The sequence below is a fragment of the Phyllostomus hastatus genome, unplaced genomic scaffold, assembly GCF_019186645.2.
Source record: "Phyllostomus hastatus isolate PE091 unplaced genomic scaffold, TTU_PhHast_1.1 phas_contig_118, whole genome shotgun sequence".
NCBI classification, from domain to species: Eukaryota; Metazoa; Chordata; class Mammalia; order Chiroptera; family Phyllostomidae; genus Phyllostomus; species Phyllostomus hastatus.
The window spans coordinates 6507695-6531475 of NW_025333543.1; the positions used below are offsets into that span (position 1 = coordinate 6507695).

At 37.6% G+C, this 23781-nt stretch overlaps 1 protein-coding gene across 6 annotated transcripts in view; it reads right to left on the reverse strand.

Moving 5' to 3' along the window:
- ST7 (suppression of tumorigenicity 7) overlaps positions 1-23781 on the reverse strand; it is a 322327-nt gene that overhangs the window by 89997 nt on the left and 208549 nt on the right. For 4 of the 6 annotated variants that reach the window (XR_006786701.1, XM_045847588.1, XM_045847580.1 and 1 more), the window contains exons 4-9: positions 14146-14200; positions 13397-13512; positions 12398-12473; positions 10286-10354; positions 8241-8395; positions 5967-6064 (exon numbers count right to left, since the gene is read on the reverse strand). Coding sequence is in view for 5 of the 6 variants with exons in the window: in XM_045847588.1 (XP_045703544.1) it covers positions 5967-6064; positions 8241-8395; positions 10286-10354; positions 12398-12473; positions 13397-13512; positions 14146-14200 (569 nt within the window). In the remaining variant the exon portion in view is untranslated. The remainder of the gene's footprint in view (positions 1-5966; positions 6065-8240; positions 8396-10285; positions 10355-12397; positions 12474-13396; positions 13513-14145; positions 14201-23781) is intronic. The other 2 variants (XM_045847595.1, XM_045847591.1) reach the window with 1 other exon arrangement.

Below are 23781 nucleotides of genomic sequence, written 5' to 3' on the forward strand. Positions count from 1 at the left end.
AGAGCTATCAACTTATTATTCCATTTATTTATGCATTCTGGTTGATTCTTCTATGTGCTCTGACTGGGGATTGAACCTGTAACCTTGATGTATTGGGACAATGCTTTAACCAGCTGAGTTACCTGGCCAGGGTGAGTCCTTGGTAATTTTATTTTATTTTATTTTTATTTTTTTAGTATATTTTATTGATTATGCTATTACAGTTGTCCCATTTTCTCCCCTTCATTCCCCTCCACCCTCCACACCCTCTCCCACCCACATTCCCCCTCTTTCCTTTATGTCCATGTGTCGTAAGTTCTTTAGCTTCTACATTTCCCATACTATTCTTGCGCTCCCTGTCTATTTTCTACCTACCATCTATGCTACTAATTCTCTGTACCTTTTCCCCCTCTCTCCTCCTCCCACTACCCTGTTGCTAACCCTCCTTGTGATCTCCATTTCTGTGGTTCTGCTCCTGTTCTAGTTGTTTGCTTAGTTTCTTTTGGTTTTGTTTTAGGTGTGGTTGTTAATAACTGTGAGTTTGCTGCCACTTTACTATACATGTTTTTTATCTTCTTTTTCTTAGATAAGTCACTTTAACATTTCATACAGTAAGAGCTTGGTGATGATGAACTCCTTCAACTTGACCTTGTCTGAGAAGCACTTTATCTGCTCTTCCATTATAAATGAAAGCTTTGCTGGATAGAGCAATCTTGGATGTAGGTCCTTGCCTTTCATGACTTGGAATACTTCTTTCCAGCCCCTTCTTGCCTGCAAGGTCTCTTTTGAGAAATTAGCTGACAGTCTGATGGGAACTCCTTTGTAGGTTACTGTCTCCTTTTCTCTTCTAGGATTCTCTCCTTCATTTTTTACCTTGGGTCATGTAATTATGATGTGCCTTGGTGTGTTCCTTCTTGGGTCCAACTTCTTTGGGACTCTCTGAGCTTCCTGAACTTTCTGGAAGCCTATTTCCTTTGCCAGATTGGGGAAGTTCTCATTATTATTTGTTCAAATAACTTTTCAACTTATTGCTCTTTTTAATTGAAAAAATATATAATAAAAATATACCTACTATTTATACCTTTCCTTTTCACTTCACAGTATATTCTGGGCAATTATGATAAGAAAAACAACACTAACTGAGTGTTTACTATTAATGAAGTCCTGTGCCATGTGCTTTGCATGGATTATTCCATTTTATTACTGTATCAGCCCTATAAGGTAGGTACTCAACTAGCACCCTGGGTACCTCTGATGTAGGTGACTGGTAGACCCCACTCTCAGAAACACTCACTAGCTGTGTACAGGACCTACAACTTGAACAGGACCTATGTTAAGGGTTGTTATGAGAAGTAATGAGTTTATATCTGTAAAGCACTTAAAGCAGTGGTTAGGACACAGTAAACATTGTAATTTGTCAGCATTTAGATGGTATTTAAAACTCTGAGTCCAAATATAGTCATCCAGGACTATAGACGAAGATAGAAAAGAAGGCTCAAGACTGGCCAGGGAATAAGCCTAATTTTGGAAGTCAGTAAGCTGAGGAAAATCTTACCAGGAAGACTGAGATATTAGAAGAGCTAAAAGAACATGGGTTCCTAAAATCAAGCAAATAAAATGTTTCTAGAAGGCAGTGATGATCTGTGTCAATGGAGAGGACAGGCTATTGAAAGAGGTAGTATTGCAGAAATAGAGTAAAACAATAATGAGAGGAAATAGAAGTCTGCAGAAAACTACAAAAAGGTGAGAAAACAGGTGAGAAAGTCTAAGAACCTATCTTCAACTTTCAAAAGAGTTGTAGATTTCAGGGAAGAGAGGCAGACAATGATCTGGAAGCATGCACAAGAAGCAAGGAAGACCACTACCCTGTATCAGGCCTTCACATTCTCCTCTCTCTTTCCCCATCCCTCCAAACAGAGCCACACCAAAACCTTTTAGTTCATTTATTTTTCATACCTCAGGATACCTCTTCAGGGAATCCCACCTGAGACAAAACAGGCCCCCAAACCATCCTGGTCCCAGGTGAAGGGTTCCAGTAGAAACTAATCAAATCTAGGGATGCTTTACAGACTTGTTCCACAGTAGGGGGAGCTCAGACTACTAACAAATAGTGAATAAAACCTGATGTCTGCCTTGAACAGATGTATCACTTGAGGATTTTCTAAACCACTGATTATTAAGAGGGAGCAATTTTGCCCCCAACTGGACAATGTCTGGAGATGGTTTTGATTGTCACAATGGGGAGCGAAAGGGGGCAGTGTGCTCCTGGCAGTGAGCAGGTGCCAGGGATTGTGCTAAACATCCTGCAGTGCAAAGTACAGCTCTCCAAAACAAAGACTTATATAGTCCAAAATGTCAATAATGCTGAGACTCAGAAACCCTGCTCTAGACCTGAGACAAGAGGAGCTTTTGGTTTCTTTTATACAGGCAAACAATCCTATCCATACCAGTTTACACCAGTTCTGATTGTGACTAAGGGGCCAGACCAAACAGTCAGCCTTATGAATTCTATTCCAAGCCAACTCAAATAGGCCAGGGTAAGATAGAGAAAAGCTTGAGGCTAGCTAAATGGTAAAAGTTAGAGAGAAAAAAGAAATCGTGCCATATATCAAATGTTAAAAAAGGCACAATTACCAAAAAGGAGAACAAGCAAACTATTTCTAAATTTTAGAAAGCAGAAAATGCAACCCTTTTCCCTTTAAATACTAACACCTTACAGTGAAGTTCAACAGGCAGCATGCTCTCTTAGACCTACTCACTGCCAAAATATTCCTTCAGTAAGGTGCTTTCATTTCCTTGATTGCAAAAGTAAGGTAATCAAAGTGAATTTTGTGGGGAAAACATCTTGGGAATTCAAAATAATTCATCTGTTACTTTAAAAAATGGGCAGCCATGAATCTTGACATTAAGGAACCTATGTGTTCTTACCTCATCAATATTTCACTTCCAGTATCAATATTTTATTAGGCCTATAATCATCTATAGCTGGAATTTTCTTTCATTCTCTTTCAGGATATCTAACCAATTAAGTTCTCCCTTCCTTAAAGGGTTCCCAAGAAAGTTTTTTAGAGAGTCTACTCTCTTGATGGAAGGGGTTCTGACTCTGGCATTTCTATTTCCACTTTAAAAAATCTGCTCTAGGAAAGTTTCAACCAATGCATATGGAAAGAGGATGGCTATGTCTTAATGAAAAATTACCATAGAATCTCCTGCCTAAAGGCTTTATCAGCACGCTGCCTGGAATCCACAGTGCTCTTTTATCAGAGGAAGCCTCCTCCCAGCAAGATGGTTTAAGTGCATGTAGTTAAAGGAATGAACCCTGCAGTGCAGTCCCTGTTTATACATGAACTCTGACCTGAGAAGAGTCAGACCCAACCAACAACTGTCTCCTTCAAGGCTGGGACCAACTGCAGTTTTAACAGAGAGAGAGATCCTCAAACTCCTCTTCTCCATTTAGGTGCCAGGAATTTCTGAAGGAAAAAGCACTCAGAATATTTCTCTTCAAAACACATCTCCAGCATGTCAACAGTGTCTTTCACAGGACTGTTGTAACAGTAGGACCCACATCTAATGGATGCTCTACAAACCCAGTCAAAGGCTACATGTATCGATATTCTAATGATATGATAGACTTTTTAAGAAAAGTAAGCCAAGAAACAAACACATATACATACAGATACACACATACATAGAAGTTTATACATATATGTAGAAAAAAAGAGACAGATGGCTTGACTGACTGATTCATTCAAGAAAAAGAAATCAGCAGTATGTCAAAATTAAGGTATACTAATATAATAGAGAAAAAATTGGGGGGAAAACTGTAAGCATATCTACTATGTGCCAGCTGTTTTCACATAATCACATTTCATCCTCCTCACCACTCCCTCTGTGTGCTTTTAGGTGAGAATCATTATGCCCAATTAACTTAAGACAAATGAAAAGTCCATAAGAGGGAAATAAGTTGCCCTGGGTAACAAAGCTAGTGGAGAGTAGAGCTATAAGATTCACATTCAGGTTTTCTGACTCCCTGCCCAGCATTTATTCCACTGCAACCCAGACTTTCTCCTAAGATATGTATTTGGATTAGGTCAATAAATAGAATTGCAAGTGTAAAATAATATTGAATAAAAATCAAACCATAATAAAGATGTATTGGTTTTGATCATGTGACAGTTTATATGTATATACTAAAAATGATATAATCAGAATGAAACTGATAGAAAAACCAATGGAATTCAAATTACCCAAGTTTGTTTTTCTCATAAAGTTGCTTAAGCATATAATACAGAAAATCACCAAAATCTGCTACTCCATGCATGCCTGTACCAGACTAATTAAGGTTAAGAAAAGACAATAAATACAAAACACCAGTTAAAGGCTGAATGCAGCTGTGCCAGACTAGAACAGAGAAATACCCTGAACTTCATAAAATTCTCAGCTCTTTTGGAGCCAAAGGAACTGGAAAAGTGTCTTTGCTATGTCAAGGTATGAAACTTCTGCAAGTTAGAAAGCTTGAAGACCAGGCCATGTCTCTGCAGAAATCTCCTTTTCTTAAAATTAGCTCATATTTTATAAAACATTAAATTCTTCCATCAACCAGAAGAATTTTATCCTGAGAGATCCCCTTTGCAGTGTATCTGTCAACTTCAGTGAAATAAAATTACTTCAGAATCCTCTTCCTTTTGTCTTTATCCTCAGGTCTGGAGACAATATTGCTGTTGTATATGGAGTAGCCAGAATGCAGCATGTGTCTCACTCCGGCCTTTACACGATGCTACACTTGCAGAAATAACCAGGAGTGGGCCTGTAGTACAGGCCCTGCCTCCACAGAGTGACGGGGAATTGCATGAATCACTGACCTTCCAGCGACAAACTGAGAGGACTCACTAAGTCTACACAGTCCTGTTCTCAAATCCAAAAGTTGAGAATTGGACAAGATGCCATTTTATCTTGTCCCTTGGTTCTTCCATTTTTACAATGAACAGGTGTACCTAGTCTCCTAATCCAGGAAGACAGCAGAAGAATGAATTGCTGAACAAGGTTTTCTGAGATGTTTTTTAAAAAGAAAATAGCTTATAAATACAATTCACACTGGTTTCAGTATCTTTAGAAAAAAGTATTTATTTAAAAAAGGTGGAGAAGTAAAAGTTCCTCAACTGGTCTCCCTTAAAACCACTGTTTTGATTTTCACCTCCTTTGTTCTCTTTCATTTTAAAACTCTTTCTTCTCCTCTTATACTGATACTACTACTAATAAAGTATCCTGATTTGAGAACATAGGAAAATGCCCGAAATGACTGCAATAAAATCAGATCACATTATTTATTTTTAAAATAATTTTTAAATATGTTTATTGATTTTAAAGAGAGAGGAAGGGAGAAAGAGAAAGAGAAACATCAGTTGGTTGACTCCCATATACACCCCGACCAGAAATTGAACCCACAACCTAGGTTATGTGCTCTGATGGGGAATTAAACTTCCAACCTTTTGCTATATTGGATGATGCTCCAATCAACTCAGCCACACTGGCCAGGGCAATATTATTCCATTTGAGGGTAGCAAATTGACCCATAGTTTATTCAAGTCTTACAACTACACAAAAAAAGTCAGTCAGCTAAAATGGCTGATCTTATCCTTGGCTTCTAGCTACAGACTCAAAAGTTGAGTAGAGACATTTATTAAGATTTCTTTAACATGCCAGTCACTCTATTAAAAATTTTGCATGTATTATCTCACTAAAGCTTTGCAACAATTCCTAGTAGTTATTATTATTGTTGTATTGTTATTCTTATCCTTATTTTACAGATGAGGAAACAGGGCACAAATAAGTTGAATAACTTGCCCAAATCACTCATCTAGTACTTTGGGAGCTAGAGCTGTACCCCAAATAATGTGGAATGCTCATGGGACCATCACACCATCCCTAGTCCTCCTTCTCTAAGTCAGGTTCATTGCTACTGTTCCCAAACATAAATTCAAACTCACATCTCTCATCATTTTCACAGCTTCCCTGGTCCTCCCGAGTCTTCTGGCACACATTGCTAGCCTTCTTTTGATATAGACCAAGACATTGGTGTCTCGTCCTGAAAAGGAAGATACATAACACCAAATTAAAAGAAAAATAGAAAAAAAAACAAGAGCTTTCAGCTGATCAGCAAGAAAAAATACAGAGATCCATTTGCCATGCCCTTAATGTCAAACCCCAGAGAAAACAGACCGCTCCTTTGTTTTACCTTATTTCCAGGAGTACTGACAGCTTTGCTAATAGAATGCACGCAGAGTAAAGTCAAAGTACTTAGACTTCCAAAGGTCAAATCATGTGATTGATTCTCTAATCCATGCTTTTCAGTTAGTATGTTGAATATTTGGTAAATAAAATCATCTGCCACAAAGTGCTGGGAAAGTGAACATACCCACATTGTATGTGGTTTACGAGCAAGAATTCGACATTCTTCAAGTGTGCATGCTTTTGGTGAAGATGCAAGAGGTGAATCTCAGGTTGCATCCTGATGAACTATTTTTTTTCCTTCTTGACATTATGCCTGGAGAAGCCTCATCTTGAACTTCTGTTTTATATTATTCTTTCCCAAACACTAGTGACATCATAATCATCTCCAGGTCCCAAAAGCAGTTGATTTTAGATGGCAATGTAACACATTCCAGATATGACAATAGAGTATGTAACAAAATGAAAAACTACCCTAGTGTTAGAGAAAACACTGACAAGCTAAATAGGTATAATAACAGTCACCAAAATGGCTCTTAAAAAGTACATTAACAACTTCTTGCCTTAATCTTTTATTTAATTATGTCTTTTTGGGTATGTTTCCAGACCAATGAGAACATGCATATGCTTAATCCTCAATAAAATTACCATGTTTGAGAAAAGTATGACACACCTGTTATAGATTAAGTATATGTATAATATGCAGCTATTAAAAGATGTTAAGACTGAAGTCCTAACATTTCAAGTTTTAAACAATGAGAACAAGATGCATGCTGAAAATCTGCCAAGTAACTACAAATTATTTTAAACATGTGATTATATTTTTTGGATATATTTAGGCAAGAGGTTGAAAAGATTTAATTTACAGAAGAAAAGAAATAAAGAAAATTTCTTAAGTTATACTGTAGGTTATATAATTTTATATATTAATCTTCATTTAGTTCACAAAATAGACTTTTACTAATATGTCAGAATATATTGTTATATACATTTTTAAAAGCAAGACAGATGGTGATTAGAGACTTGATTAACATATACTTACTGCAAAGTAAAAATAAAACTTGTGTATTAATATGTTGTGTGGACCTATTCATGTATACATAGGCCATGAAAAGATTTTGCTGGTACCCTAGTCATAGGGAGTAACACATTCAGTTTCTGCACCAAATCCAAGTTTAAAACTAAAATTTCTTTTATAATCTTAAATATGAAGGAGATCCACTCTTACTCTCCAAGTGGCAGGAGGCAGAAATGAAGTGAGAGAAATTCTACCTTAAGGAAACAACCCAAAGTTAAGTTGGGTGATAAAAATACTCCCTTTCATAAGGACTGCTAAATTTCTGTTGAACACCAACAAACTGACAAATCTGGGGGCTAGAAGAATTCCAGAAATGATTTTGTTGTCTTGTTTTTATACCATTACTCAAAATCACTGACTCTCAGTTTACTCTACTGAAGTTAAAGATGTTGTTTTAAAGTTATATTAAATAAAAGAAGTCATCATTTTTAATGTAAAAGAGATAAATTAGGAACTCATGGCTCTTTCTCTCTGGAAGTCAACATCAATACTTCCTAAATAAGAGCTGACAATCACAAATAACTGTTACAGTCCTAATGGCCCTATTTCAACCCATGCTGTAGAAGACCCATAAAATAAAGCCTTAGATAACATCAACACTAATTTAAGTCTTATTTCCCAGTTAGTACTTGAAATTATGGGGCAGAGAAGCAACTGATAAACAGAAATATGAAAGAATTTTGGGGAGAAAAAGGTTACCACTAATGGTTATTATCATTTATTTTTGGAATTAGAAATCTATGGGAAGAAAAGAGAATCCGAACATTAATTTGAACAGTAATGAAGCTATAAGATAATTATGTATTATGTTCCATGGGAAGGAAAAAATAAAAACAAAGAAAGGCAAAACCAGGTTTTATTCCCATCTAGGAGAATCATATTTTGAACTGGCTTAAAAATTTGCTCTGATTAATCACTTCTGATCCCCAATACCTCAACCTGGAGGAAACCTTACTATGTTGGGCTTCATACTGGGATCCATGATGCTGTAGCTGCTGAGAACGACGGTAACAGCCATCTCCAGCCTTCAGGGCCTGTTTAAACAGCTTTTCTGCTTCAGCAATGGTTGTTGCTTCCTCTTCAGCCAAGAGAATATAAGCAGTTGCACACCTGTCCATTCAGATAATAGCCATCATTAATTACAAATTCAAGGACAAGTAATGGCTGTAGGAGTGCATGCAGAGGTCAAGGAGTTAACATCAAAACATGCAGAGTGGCCTACTGGTTCATGCACCCATTTGTAGTTGTTGACACAAAGTAATGGTACAAAAGAAATGTCTGTATTTTAGCTTGAGAGGTGGGAAGCAAAGTGTGAGGAAGATGGGGCTCACATGTGGATTCTGCCCCTTATTAGTGGGTCACTTTGGGAAAGTTATTACTCTGCCTCCCTTATGGAGAACAACATGGAATCTATTTATTCATAGTGTTGTGCAGGTTAGGTAACGTGATGCATGTAAAGTGCTCAGTACAGTAGCTAGCATGTGGTACATGCCAGTAAATGACAACTATCGGTGGTGATGATAATAGCTATTATTAAACATCTCCTCCCAACACTCAAAACTAGAGGTAATATATAAAAGTTTACTTCAGTTTACTAAACATAGAGTCTCTATTCTCAAACACAGGTCCAGTAATCAAGTTAGTTACACATTGAAGAAAACAGTGCTTCAACATCTCATTACAGTTAGCACTGATTTTCTATGTCACAGAACTCTAGAACCTGCAAGCAGTATCCTTTCTGAAGAACTTAAAATCTGATTCAGCTTCAGTAGCAAATAAGAGTTCAATCTCATTCATGCCTTTAACAATAATAGCTACCACTTGTTGCTTAGTATATATTAAGCACTGTACCAGGCCCTTAACATACATTGTGTCACTTAATCCTTTCAATAACCCCCTAAGGTAGGAAGCCAGAAAGGATAAGCAGTTTACTAATGAACAAGGGAAGCACTTGGAAACTGAAACCTTCGAAATCATTTAAGAACAACCCAACTTCCAAAGAAAGGGAATGTAATAGAGAAAGGCTGAGGCCGGAGCAGACAACACATGTCCTAGTCTGCACAGATCCCTTTGGTTTCCTTCTTCTCCGCTGTCTCTCTTGTGGTTATTTCCCTACTTAACAGAACCTCCATCAGACCACAAGAGAGAAAATAAACATAAAGTAAAACCAATGTTACTTTTACTATTCATAAACTGCAGGAGCGAGCTAGGAAAAGGAAGTTGAACCATGGCTAATGTGAGGTTTGAGGTTACTAGTTAATCTTAGCTTTGAGGAGGGGCCTTGTAAGTTCTTTAGCCAGTCCATTCAGTTTCAGGCAGGACTGATCAATGGAGCTTAAACTGAATGTGATGAAGTAGGGAGAAAAATGTCCAGAAAAAAAAAGCTGTAAGCCAATTACTATGGAGGGCAGTAGATATGACTTGAAAAGAACAATAATGATGCTGAAACTGCCCAGTAATTCACTAGAGAAAATAACTGGGACAGGCATCAGGAAGCAATACTTAAGTCTTCAGATACTGACATATAAATATAGGTCAAAGGTAATGAAGTGAAAATCGAGATTGTAATACTGAGTGGTAGATTCAGTATCTGAGAAAATAGCTATAAGATTATGGTTGGTGGGCTGGAAACTCAAGACAGGTTGGGGCTACTTTGTTTGCTTGGTCATTTATATTTCAAATAGTATCTTAGGAGGAGAGGCAGAGTAGCACTACTGGCCAAGAAAATATACATCTATGTGGGAATTCATGAGTCTGGAGTAGAAGCATGCTAAAAGCTTGTGAGTGAAGGAGAAAGGAAAGAGTAGTAGAAGTGCTAATGGTTGGGGAGTACAGAACAGACTACTCAGCTCGATGAAAGATATAGATGACGCATCCTTGTCACAACACAATACACATACAGAAGCAAGAAAGTGTGGTGATGGGGGTGTTGACCATCCAGATATCTGCTAGAAGTCTCATTTGGTTAGAAGTAGGGAACCCGACAGGTTCTTGACTTACTTTGGTAACAATTTTATCTCCCAGATGGTAGAGGAAGCAATTAGGGGAACTTCAACTCTGGACCTAATTCTGACCAAGAAGAAAAAAATAGTTGGTGAAATGAAAATTGATAGGAACTTTCAGAGAGAGTTACTTGTCATTTTGGAGTTTGGGGTAATCAAAGAGGGTAAGGTGAACTTCAAAAAATTCAAAGAAAAGAGGCATGATTCAATGGCATGAGACTCAGAAGGAAATATGGTTTAAGAAGGTTGGGTAGCTTTCAGATATCCAACTGTAACTGCAATCACTATGATCCTCTTGGGAAGAAAAGAAGGGTGACAATTAAGTACCCAATATGACTGCACAGAGATCTCTCAACAGGTCAGATTTTAAAGGACATGTAAAAAAAGATGGAAAGAGGGCATGTAATGAAGGACTATAAAAGAGTGAAATGGGCTTATAAGAATAATGTCAGGAGAGCTAAAATGCCAAATTAGCTTAAGCTTACAAAACAAAATAAAGACAAAACAAAACAAAATGCTAAAAGACACAATTTATTCCCTGTTTTTAAATTATGTGTAAGGCTCTCTCACCACCCCCATTTCCCCAAAATTATCACAAAAATAAACAAAAAAGACAAACAACACAACAACAACATCAAAACAAGGAAAGTTTATAGTTAGTGGCAGCAAATAAAGAGAAAGCACAACTTTCTAATTCCTATTTTGTTCCTGGCTTCTCCATCAAGGAGAATGATTGTCAGACTGAAAAAAGGAGAAGAAATTAACTCTAAAATGGGTAAAAAGATGTAAGATAGCAAATAACTGGTCTATACTAAATGAACTACTATACTGGGATAGGCAACTCCCAGGAAGCCAAAAAACATAAGCAGGCCAAGAAACTGCTGTGTGGACAGTTAAGGACTCACAAAGAATGGAGAGGTACTAGAAGATGAGATGACAAATGTAGTATAAATGTCCAAAAAGGGGAAGAGGCAGACTTCCCAAACTACAGAACAGTGATTTGGAAAGATATTCTAAAGGATTATTAAGTCTCCAAGCATTTTAAAAAGAAAGTGAACACCGGAGCTAGCTTAACACTAAGACTAAATAATCAGTTTGTGCTAGCTTAGTTTACTCTAATAGATTTACTGTCCATTAAAGAACCATAGCTAAAACCTAAGATCAAAATGGAGAAATGTGGGCTGAATAATAGTGTAGCTGGTGGCTTAGTAATTAATTGAACAATACCAAAGGATAATAATTCATGAAGACATGAAACTTGAGGGTGGTTTTTATATGGCACGTCACAGGGATCTACCCCTGACCCTGATATTTTTATCAGAAACATGGATGACACATAGAAGACAAGCACATCAATTTTGCAGATGACAAGTAATTAGAAAATAAATATGTTGCATGACAGAATCAGAAACCAAATAGATTAGTAGGTTATAATGGCAGGATTTTCAACTCTCAAATGAATATTTTTTCTGAGACCACTGAAGAAGACTCTGTAAACTTCTTCAGAAAAAAAAATCATAAAATAGTTTAACAATGACCACTTGGCAGGGAGAGTGTTGAGGTGACTCAAGTACCAGATGGGTGGCTGAGCTAAATGACCTTTAAGGTCTCTGCCAACCCTGAGCTTTTATGACTCCAACTTTAAGAGTCTTTCTCATTTTCTGAGATCGCCAGATTTCCCAGTCTTCCTTGGTAACCCATAGATGTTTCACAACACTAAGCACAGCATTTCCTCTTATCTTTGCCTTGATCTTGAAATATTTTTAAAGTGTAAATATTTTCACTTTAGGATTTTACTATGTTTTTCCCACTAGAAGAAGTTCTGTCTTGAAAATGTGATGGCACAGATGAGCATTCTATATCCATAATTATTTCCACAAAATGTTTTAGATATTTAAAGAACTGCATTTTAGGGTTAGAGCAAACCACTGAACTGTTCTCTAAAATGACTAACACCACCTTCACAAAAAGTTTTTATAAATTAATGTCCCCTCTAATAATGCTCAAGTTCAAATGCATAGCTTAATATCAGTATCCCATCAATGGCAACTGAATACATTCAGCAAAGAATAAGATTTCCTTTTTAAAAGCAAAGTCTTCCCCCACTTACTCATTTATCTCTAAGGCTTCATGAGCTGCAGAAATCCTAGCTTGAGGGTTTCTCTCTCTCCAGGCTTTTTGCATTACTATTTTAGAAAAAGAGGGAAAAAGCAAGTCAATCAATACAGGACAATAGCTCAACTAGTAGCTTTAGGTTCCGATTACAAGGGAATACTTCACTTAACAGAAACTTCAGCCCAGCCCAAACCTGCAAAGTCACCCAAATACATTTTAAACTTGCTATCCAACTGTCCTTCAATTGCTGATATCCAATCTTTCTTGTACTCACAAAACAATAGATCTAAATCTTATAGACTAATTCATAGTCTATAATAGAGATAATCTTAAGATTTCTTAATCAAGAAAAGGCACTCTAATAGAGATTTAATATTTCTTTTGCTCATTAATGTTATTTGTTGTTAAAAATACATATTATTTTAATACATTTTGAGATGACATTGCTACTAATCTCTTCCTTCTACTTAGACACAATATAATTTTATTGGTCACTCCCCCAAACACCAGCTACAAGCTCTGGATTTTGGAACATTTTATTTTATTTTATTAAAGACTTTATTTATTTATTTTTAGAGGGAAAGGAGGGAGAAAGAAAAGAAGAGAAACATCAATGTGTAGATGCCTCTCATGCACCCCCAACTGGGGACGTGGCTGGCAACCCAGTCATGTGCCCTGACTGGGAATCGGACTGGCAACATTTCGATTTTCCAGGACAACACCCAAACCACTGAGCAACACCAGTCAGGGCAAACTTCAGTATTTTTTTTAATAATACTTTAAATTATAATGAGGGGACTAATTTCTACATCACTACTTCATTGTGATTAAAGCCTTTATTTAGGTATCAGAATTCTGGGTTTTATAGTCAATGTCCAATTTAATTTTTATTTGTTGGAGTTTTTATAAAGCAGATATTCTAAAAGTAGCCTTACTGTTTAAAACAGACCAAAAAGCCCTCCCACCCAGCAACTAACTAAAGGATTTTCCATACTCGCATCTGCAGGACGCAGATGGTCTGAGTCACAAGTAAAGAATGTCTGGTGGTCCTGAGCAGAGAGATTCATGTCATAGTAAGTCAGAGGTTCTCGTCCTGTCACCCAAGTATACCTGTGAAGGGGGAATAAAATGGTCAGACACCTATGAGAGAGGAAAGTAAGACCTATACAATATTAAGCTGCATCAAGTTGAACTATAAAGCATTAATCAAGGACTAAAACAGATTTGCCAATGAATAAAAAATATTTTTTAATCATCTTATTCTTCCTTTAGGAAATACATCAGTAGGAAAGAAATAAACATTTCCCCATATTTGTATCAAAGTTTCACTAGCACTAGCTAATGAAAACCTTCCCTAATTAGTATTATCAACAAACATTTCCTAAAAGCTATTATAATTCTCACTTGCCTAATTACTCTGCAAAATTAAATTTCAACATCACTTCTGTGGCATCTTTATAACCATGTTCCAGGTAAGCTTCAAAATATTTTGACTGTATAATATATAATGAAAAGAATAACGATAACAGAAAATTTCCAAAAACTACTATTTTTGTACATTTTCCCAATTTCAGTGCTAAGATATTGATAAAACAGAAAAGTCAAAACATTTGAGGATATATCAAAAAATGGAAGCACTAAATAAACACTTACAATGACCCCTAAATGAACCAGCAAAAACATTTTCTGTTGTCTTTGCTCTCTGAACTACTCATTTGTTTCCCAAGCTGTCAAAATGCTTACCGATTATATTCAGCTCCCCGAAATAAATTTAGTGGATTTCGCCATACTTTGCATTCTGAAACAAAGAGAAATATGAAAATGTTACACATAGTTCAGAGACACTACAGCTACAAGCTAATTAATTCAGCAAAACACCCTTCCTGGCCACTTGATAAGATAATTTTATTCTCTATCCTCTACATGAAAAGCAACGTGGAAAATTTCAGGAAATGTAGCTCAGGCACCAGGAGTTTGGAAAGTTTCGCCTAATCTCTCTGGGCCCAAGTTTCCTCATTTACTAAATCAAGGTATGTGCCAAAATCAGCTAGTTCATTACCTCTACGATCATTTTAAGAAGTGTAAACAGATTCTATAAGTTTGCTTCTAAAATTTTAAGTAGAAGTAAAACTACTTTCGATTACTGTAAAATTTACCTTACAACAACTTTACATATGACAAGCTAAACTTAAAACTCTACAGTATATATTAAAAGAGCCTTAGATTTTAAATTAGGATCTATGTTAATATTGATTTTGTGATAATTTACCAAAGTGCTTTTTAGAATGCCATAAAGGAGTGATAGGAAAATTAATACAGTTAACATTATTGTTCGGGGAAATGCTGTGAAAATAAATGGTTTTAAAGCAATTAACATTGCTCACTTATACTGATACATTATTAATAATCATACTAATATCATAATGTTAGCAGGTACTAACAGATTATACATCTTTGTTATATAAGAATCACAGAAATTTAGAACCACAGAACCTTAACTTAGAAAAATCAATCATTACTTTTTAGGATTGTGTAATAGTATATGTATGACTAAAATGCTACAATTCTATTAAGACAGCCTACGATTAAGATTTTCTACTGATTCAGAATACTACATTTCTTTGGATGAACAATGTTTTATTAGAAAATAAAATTAGGTAACAGTACTTAAAACATCTGTATGTGTGTCATCAGCCAAAAAACACCCCTAAAGACATATACACATAAAAGTGAGCAATTATTGTAAAAATCAAAGGAGCATTAAAAACCATGGGTGAGACATTAAGATTCTACATTCAGTGTATTACGTTCAGTGTATTCAATATCTATTCTTTCACCCACCTACCCACCCACCCATCCATCCATCCATCCAACTATCCATCCAATCAGCACTGAGCAACCAATGGGGGACACAAACAAGTAAACTATTATTATAATACAGTATGAAAATAAAGACCATAAAGTACTATGAAAACACTGCATAATCACAATAAATTGTTGTTAAAATAGTGAATAAAGGATGTACACATAACAGGAAGACATGTTTTTTTAAAAGACATAAATTTACCTTTAAATTAGGAAAACACCTCACTGAAAATTTGCTCAATCTTTATAAACTATGGCCCTAAATTTTCAGTCACTTATCTTGTCATTTAGGAAATGATCTTCCTTTGGTTCAGCATCTTTAAATTTTATTCTTTTTTAAGTGTATTTTATTGCTTATGCTATTATAGTTGTCCCATTTTATTTCTCCCCTTCCTCCCCCTCCACCCTGCACCCCACCTCCCTTCAACTTTCTTCCCCCTTAGTTCATGTCCATGGATCATACATGCAAGTTCTTTGGCTTCTCCACTTCCTATACTATTCTTAACCCCCTCTGTCTATTTTATACCTACCATTTATGCTTCTTAATCCCTGTAACTTTTCCCCTATCCTGCCCCCTCTTCATCCCCTCCCCACTGATAACCCCCCATGTGATCTCTATTTCTGTGAATCTCTTCCTGTTCTAGTTGTTTGCTTAGTTTTTGTTTTTTAGATTCATTTGTTGACAGTTGTGACTTTATTGTCATTTTACTGTTCATAGTTTGGATCTTGTTTTTCTTAGATAAATCCTTTTAGCACTTAATATAAAAGGGCTTGCTGATGATGAACTCCTTTAACATGACCTTGTCTGGGAACCACTCTATCTGCCCTTCCATTCTAAATTATAGCTTTGCTGGATAGAGAAATCTTAGATATAGGTCCTTATCTTTCATGACTTTGAATACTCCTTGGCAGCCCCTTCTTGCCTGTATAAGATTTCTTTTGAGAAGTCAGCTGATAGTCTTATGGGAACTCCTTCATAGGTAACTGTCTCCTTTTCTCTTGCTTTTAAAATTCTCTCCTTATCTTTAATCTTGGGTAATGTAATTATGATGTGCCTTGGTGTGTTTCTCCTTGGGTTCAACTTGTTTGGGACTCTCTGAGCTTCCTGGATTTCTTGGAAGGCTATTTCCTTTGCCACAGTGGGAAAATTTTCCTTCATTATTTTTTCAACTAAGTTTTCAATTTTCTGTTCTTCCTCTTCTCTTTCTGGCACCCCTATGATTCAGATGTTCAAATATTTAAAGTTCTCCCAGAGGTTCCTAAGCCTCTCCTTATTTTGTTGAATTCTTGTTTCTTCATTCTGTTCTAATTGAATGTTTCTTTCTTCCTTCTGTTCCAAACCATTGATTTGAGTCTCAGTTTCCTTCCCTTCACGGTAGGTTCCCTATATACTTTTCTTTATTTCACTTTGCATAGCCTTCTCTTTTTCCTCTACTTTGCATCTATACTCAATCATTTCTGTGACCATCCTGATGATTAGTGTGTTGAACTCTGCATCTGATAAGTTGACTACCTCCTTATAGATTAGTTCTTCTTCTGGAATTTTGATCTGTTCTTTCATTTTGACCATATTTCTTTGTCTGAGCACCTGTTACTCTGTAAGGGGCGAAACCTCAGGTATTTTCAGGGTAGGGCATGCCACTTGGCTGTGTTGTGGTACTGTATGTGGGGGAGGTGTCAGAGAAGGAACAATGCTGCTTGTTCAGCTCTCGGCTGGCTTTCAGTCACTTCCCCCAAGCAAATTGGGCCCTTCTGGTGTTAATTTCCAGGTGGGTGGTTTTGTGTATGTCTAGTACACTGTGGGTCTCTCCAACAAACTCTCCTGTGAGGCTGGGAGTTTCTCTGACTGCTGCAGCCCCTAAAGATTTTTATAGCCAGAGATTTTGAGGCTTAAGTTTCCCACTCTGGAACCCTGGGTCCATGGGATGTCTTGCTCCCCAGTTGCTCCTCCCAGCTTATCCATACACCAATGAGGACCACCCTGTCCACCAGCTGCTGCCTCACCCACCTGGTCCACCGTCTTGCCACACATCCTCTCTACTCCGGCTATCCATCTCTGCCCTTTCTACCAGGCTGGATGAATGTTTCTTCCTTAACTTCTTGGTTGTTGGACGTCCATACAGTTCAGTTTTCTGGCAGTTCTGGTTGTTTTTTGTTTTTAAATTTGTTATTGTCCTTCTTTTGGTTGTGCAAGGAAACAGAGCATATCTACCTATGCCTCCATCTTGGCCAGAAGTTCTGAATTTTATTGTTCTTTTTTTAAAAAGATTTTATTTATTTACTTTTTTTTAGAAAGAGGGGAAAGGAGGGAGAAAGAGAGGGAGAGAAACATTAATGTGTGGTTGCCTCTCACGTGGCCCCCACTAGGGACCCGGCCCACAACCCGGGCATGTGCCCTGACTGGGAATCAAACCAGCGACCCTTTGGTTTGCAGCCTGTGCTCAATTCACTGAGCTATACCAGCCAGGATGAATTTTATTCTTAATAAACTGAAATTCAGTGGCTGTCGCCAACTAAAGTATTATGCTTCTTTTAAATAATTACCTTTTTCCATAAATGAAAAGCCCCTAAGAGGTGTACTAATGTACTCCACCCAGATCATGGCTTGAATCACATCTGTGAGCCAAACAACAATGACAACATCCTTATAGTTTTATAACTCCTTGGTCCTTACCACTCCCAACCCCTCCTCAGATGTCTTTCAAGATCCAAAGTGGTTCTCTTAAAACTTTATAAATATTGCAGGCTTTGTAGTTAGCATACAGTAAACATGCACACAGGTTTATGTACAAAGATGCTCATGGTGGCATTATTTACAGTAAAATAGGTATACTTGGGGAGATGCCTCTCCCTCACAGAATTCTTCTGAAATATTATTAAAAAGGCTATGACAAATACTTTGTCTCCAGCCAATACATCATTACATTGCCTTCAAGGATAAGCACTGTTCAAATACCAACCGACAAATTACAAAGCAAATTGCCTTCAATTAAAATTTCAACACAACTTTATATATTAGATGTGAATACAATTATTTCTAAATAAAAATAATTCCAAAGAGAAATGGTGTGTGTATCTAAAGTATTATTGAGCAATATCCAAATATGCTATCTTTATTTAGGAAGAGACACATGTAGCCAGCAGGGGGTGCTACAAATATTTTGAAATACTGTTTTTATGACTTCTCTTAGAGAACTGACCTTTTTAAAAAAGAAACTAAGAAGTACAAGTAGCCAATTATAAAAATAGTCATGAGGATGTAAGGAACAGCATAGGAAGTACAGTCAATAATACTGTAATTCTGTTTTGTGTCAGATGAGTATATTGGAGTGATCACTTCATCTTCATTGTGCTGTATACCTGAAACTAATCTCATATTGTGTATCAGCTGTAATTGAAAAATAATTTTTTAAAAAGGGATAATACAATTAACCTAACCAAGAACTGGAGAGAGGGAAATGGGCAGAGTCTTCACCTTTCATAAAAAAAGAACTTAATAATATTTAAACTGAAACACTATAGTAAAAAAATCAAACAAAAAGATCATTGTTAACATCAGTGTCATATATGTGGTCTGTAGCCAGTGTCTTGAACTATCCCTGAACCTTGGGAATTAGAATCTAATAATTGTAAAATATATAAAATATTCTAAGTGAGAAAAAATATGTGATGAGGAAATACATAATGTCTTCATTAGCTGTCTTCATTAGCTATATCCTTCAAATTGAGGGTGCCGGGAAGGTATAATTTGCCTTTAAGAATAAGTAATCTAGAAGTCAAATATGAACATATATGAGTGAATGTATCACTCAAATTAAGTCATAGCTACATTAATTTTTTCCGTGCTGCTCTGTTTTATAATCTTATCTTTACCACAAAAACTTAGTGTGGAATCACTCTAGGGAACCTAACCCATAAATATGGACTGTTTGATGGTTTCATGATATGGACAAAGGTTGAATATGCCAAACATATTAAAATATGAAGATTTAAGTCAGGAAATTAAATTCAGGTCTCTAGACAGTAAAATTTTTCCACATGAGGTCAAGATTCTTATCTTATTTGTGACTTTGAGGAATAAATTCCTTATCTAAGTCACAATTAAAAGTTTACCTCCCCCCCAAAAAAAATTTCATTTTCCATAATATTAACAATTTCAATCCTCTTTAGAACACTCAAAGTTGACTAGGAATCCTTCAAGGATTTGCTAATATCATTAATAGTTCAATTAAAAATATGGCCTTGAAACAATAACACCTTCTCTGTGGTTCCATTCACAGCAGCCCGCAGTCAAGTATCTGCCCCGAGCTGCTGACAGGAATGTTCAGATCTCAGCACATTAGCAAGAATGCAACTAGACAAAGAGAAGCGGTAAATAATATGTTTAGCACTTGTTTAGTTCCCAAAGCCTACAGGACAGATTCTCTCCTTTGTCATAATAGGATGATAAGTTTCTGTGTAGGACACAAAGAACATAAAAAATGCTACCTACCATCAAGGACTACAAAATCAAGCTCCAATCTTTTCTCCAGTCTTCCCTCTCACCATTCCCTACTAAAACTTCCCATCTCAATGATGCTATTTCATGACTTTTCATGCTCAGGTACTTCTCTAGAATGCTCACCTATCACTCATAGGACAATGTGGTTTAAACATGTATAGAGCGGCTATTACGCATTAGTCCTGGCACTAAACCCTGTGTTATAAAAAAAGATACAGTTTATGCAGAGAGGAGGTTATAGCCTTGGTAGGAAAATGAAAAGGGCATTGAACAATCATTATCTGACGTCCAACTGAAGCTCTATAGAAGGAATAAATGTTCTGAGAAAACCAAAGAATTTCCCTTTGTCACAATCCTCAAAGAAAAAGAGAACTCAATTCTTAAAAAAAATTAAAAGAGTCTAATGGCACAGGACTTCTAGTAACATGGAAGAAAATATTATTATACATCCAACTTAACTGTGAAAACATTTTTTTCTATAAAATTTTTTAAAAAAGAAAGGAAGGAAGAAAAAGATACACAACTCTGGCTGGTGTGGCTCAGTGGATTGAGTGCCAGACTGCAAACCAAAGGGTTGCTGGTTTGATTCCCAGTCAGGGCACATGCCTGGGTTGTGGGCCAGGTCCCCAGTAGGGGACGCATGAGAGACAACCACACTTGATGTTTCTCTCCCTCTCTTTTTCCCCTCCCTTCCCCTCCATCAAAAAATAAAAATACATTTTAAAAACTGAAAAAAAAAAGATTCTCTTAAAAAATAAAAATAAATGAAAAAAATGTTAAAAGATAGAATTTAGAATTTCCATTCCTGGAATTCTTAACTAGACAAATTACTAATTCACAGCCTAGGAAGACAGTTACCAAGTTACCACCTCTTCCCAGAGTCTAAAATCTGGTAAGTGTGGTAAATGTTATTATGAACAGCATAACAACTTTTATTATAGCTACAAGCTTTATTTTCATTGAGCCTTTTAATAAAGGGAATTAAAGCTCAAGTCATCTATGTTAGCAGTCTCCAACCATTTTGGCACTAGGGATCACTTTTGTGGGTGATGGGGGAGGGATATAAATGGAGACAGAGCTCACATGAACTTTGCTTGCCTACTGTGAATGGGGGACATGAGACAATGAGCAGAGCTCAGGAGAGCTTCACTCATGGCCTGGTTCTTAACAAGCCACGGACTGGTACCAGTCTGCCACCACAGTGTTAGGTACCCCTGATCTATATCCCTACATAAGTTAGCAAGGGGAGCATATAGTAGACCCTTTTTACAGAAGTAGACTGTAAGGCATAGAAAAGCTACATAGGGCAATCCAAGACACAGTCAGAGTAGATGAAAGCTACACTCAGTTCCTCCCAGGACCAAATTGGAATTACAACTAAATTATTGAACAAACATCGTGAATAACCAATGGAAAGACTGGCTGAAGAGAAGTCTCATAACCAAGGATTTACAGAAGAAGCCACATTCAGATTGGTAGGAAGGGCAGAGATATGAAAAGGGCTGGCCCTGCTCCTGCGAACAGTAGCTGAGGTTTTAGATAGATATCACAGATGCGGATGAGTCCCCCAGAGAAGTGTGGGGTGTAAACCATGAGCTGTACTATCCAGCCCAGAGCACCAGAGCTAGGAAGAGGTGTCCACATAACATCTGGCTGTAAAAATCAGTGGGATTTCTGTCTACCAGTCAACTAGGGAAACAGGCACCCTCTTAAAAGGCCAACAAACAAAATTCTGTTCACAGCACTAAAACTGGCCTCCTTCAGAGGGAGGGCAAAGTAGAATAGAGTTGTGTGAGGAGAGTCTGGGGTTTGTGGGAGGGAGCTGAAGGGATCCCTGTGCTGAGTCATCCTCCCATGACACAGATGCCATCATTCTTGGTTGGAGCACTCCCCCTTGTGCAACTTGGGGGAAAGCAATAGTCCCTCCCTTTGGACTTCCCCATATGCCACCCTGTGGAGCTTATGCTCAGCTGAGGAGTACAGCTGGAGGCTCTTTCAGTGAATGAGCCTAACAGGTAGCTGGGAAGCTTAGTCAGGCATAGGTAGTACCCACTAAGGTGCCCTGGGACTTTTGCTGACTTGCCCCCTGTCCCAGTGCTGATAAAAAGTGGTCATGGTGTGTAGCTTGGTCATTCCCATGTGTACTCAGGCCCAGCAGAGGAAGTCACAAACAGTGGATTACTTATAGTTCCAAACAGGTTGCTGAGGACAAGAAACAGGCAGCATCTTACACTAATGTGCACCAGAGTCCCTCCCAGGAGGCCCAGAACCAAAACAAACAGTGGCCACATTCAAATAACATCAAAGCAGGATCCAATAAGCTTCACAAGGAGCATATCCAAAGGGAAATGTCCACAAGCACCAAACACTGCTGAGGTGAATTACGCTTCCTGTGGTCAGCACCTGCAGAGCAGCTTGTGAGGTGTGGCTAGGCGGAGCTTCACAACCAACCTGAGGGTCGAGCTCAAGCACGTATGGGCAAACAGCAATCCAGACTCGATTATAACACGAGGGCCCACACAACCCACACATGGGACATTCCTGGAGTGCCCAGCCCAGGTGACCAAGGAGATGACACCACTGGACACCACAGGACACCTACTACATTAAGGTCACCCCCAAAAGACCAAAAGTGATAGCAGATCTATCTAATACATAAAAACAAACACAAAGAAGCAGCCAAAAAGGAGTGACAAAAAAAGAGTATCCAAATCAAAGAACAGAAAAAAATCTCTAGAAAAAGAGCTCAGTGAAATGGAGCGAGCAATTTATTAGATATAGATTTCAAAGTAACAGTTATAAGGATGCTCAACAGCATGAAAAAGAACACAGAAACCATAAAAAAGACCAATCAAAAATGAAAAATACAGTATCTGAAATGAAGAACACAATGGAAGGAAGAAACAGTTGATTGGATGAAGCTGAGGTTCAAATTAGTGAATTGGAAGAAACAGTAGAAAAGAAATCCAATCAAACCAGCAAAAATAAAAATAGAATTTCAAAAAATGAGAATAGTTTAGGTGCCTTTGAAACAACATGAAGCACAACAAGATCTGCATCATATTAGTACCAGAAAGAAGAGAGAGAGATCCAGGAATCAAGAACCATTTGAAGAAATAATGACCCAAGATTTCTAGAACCAGGTAAGGAAAAATGACACACAAGTCATGGAAGCACAGAGAATTCCAAAGAAGATGAACCCAAAGAGGCCCACATTAGGATACATCATAGATAAAATGGCAAAGGTTGAAAACAAAAAGAGAAACTTAAAAGCTTCGAGAGAAAGTTAGTTATTTACCTGCAAGGGAGATCCCATACGACTATCTGCCAATTTCTCAATAGAAATACTTCAGGCCAGAAGGGAGTGGCAAGAAATAGTCAAAGTAATGAGAAACAAGGACCTACAACCAAGATTACCCTACCCTGCAAAGCTGTCATTTAGAATTGAAGAGCAGACTTCCAGCCAAGATGGAGGCATAGGCAGACACACTGTGCCTCCTCGCACAACCAAGATAGGGACAACAACAATTTAGAAACAGAATAACAACCAGAACTGACAGAAAATTGAACTGTATGAAAGTTGGACAACCAACAAGTTAAAATAGACCCGTTCATCCGGACCGGTAAGAAGGGCAGAGTCGGGCAGCCAGGAGCAGGTCATGGTGCAGAGAGCAGAGAGTGTTGGGACTGGGCACATAAAGCATCTGGGGTGTGAAAGACTGCAGTGGGTGGATCCTGAGTGCGCAAGCGGCAGCTGGCAGACCCTGGCTGAGGGGTGGCAAAGGGCAGACCCAGCGAGGTGGGAATTGTGAAGCAAGGCACTGCGTGCAACCCAGGATCACAGCGCTGGAAAATAGAGCCTTAGGGCACTGATTGAAAATACCTATGGGGGTGGAGGCACAGGGAGAGACTTCCAGACTCACAGGAGAGGTCCTTGGAAAGTCCCATGGGGTGCACAAGCCCACCCACACAGGAATTGGCACCAGAGAGGCCCAGTTGGTTCGGGGGAAGCG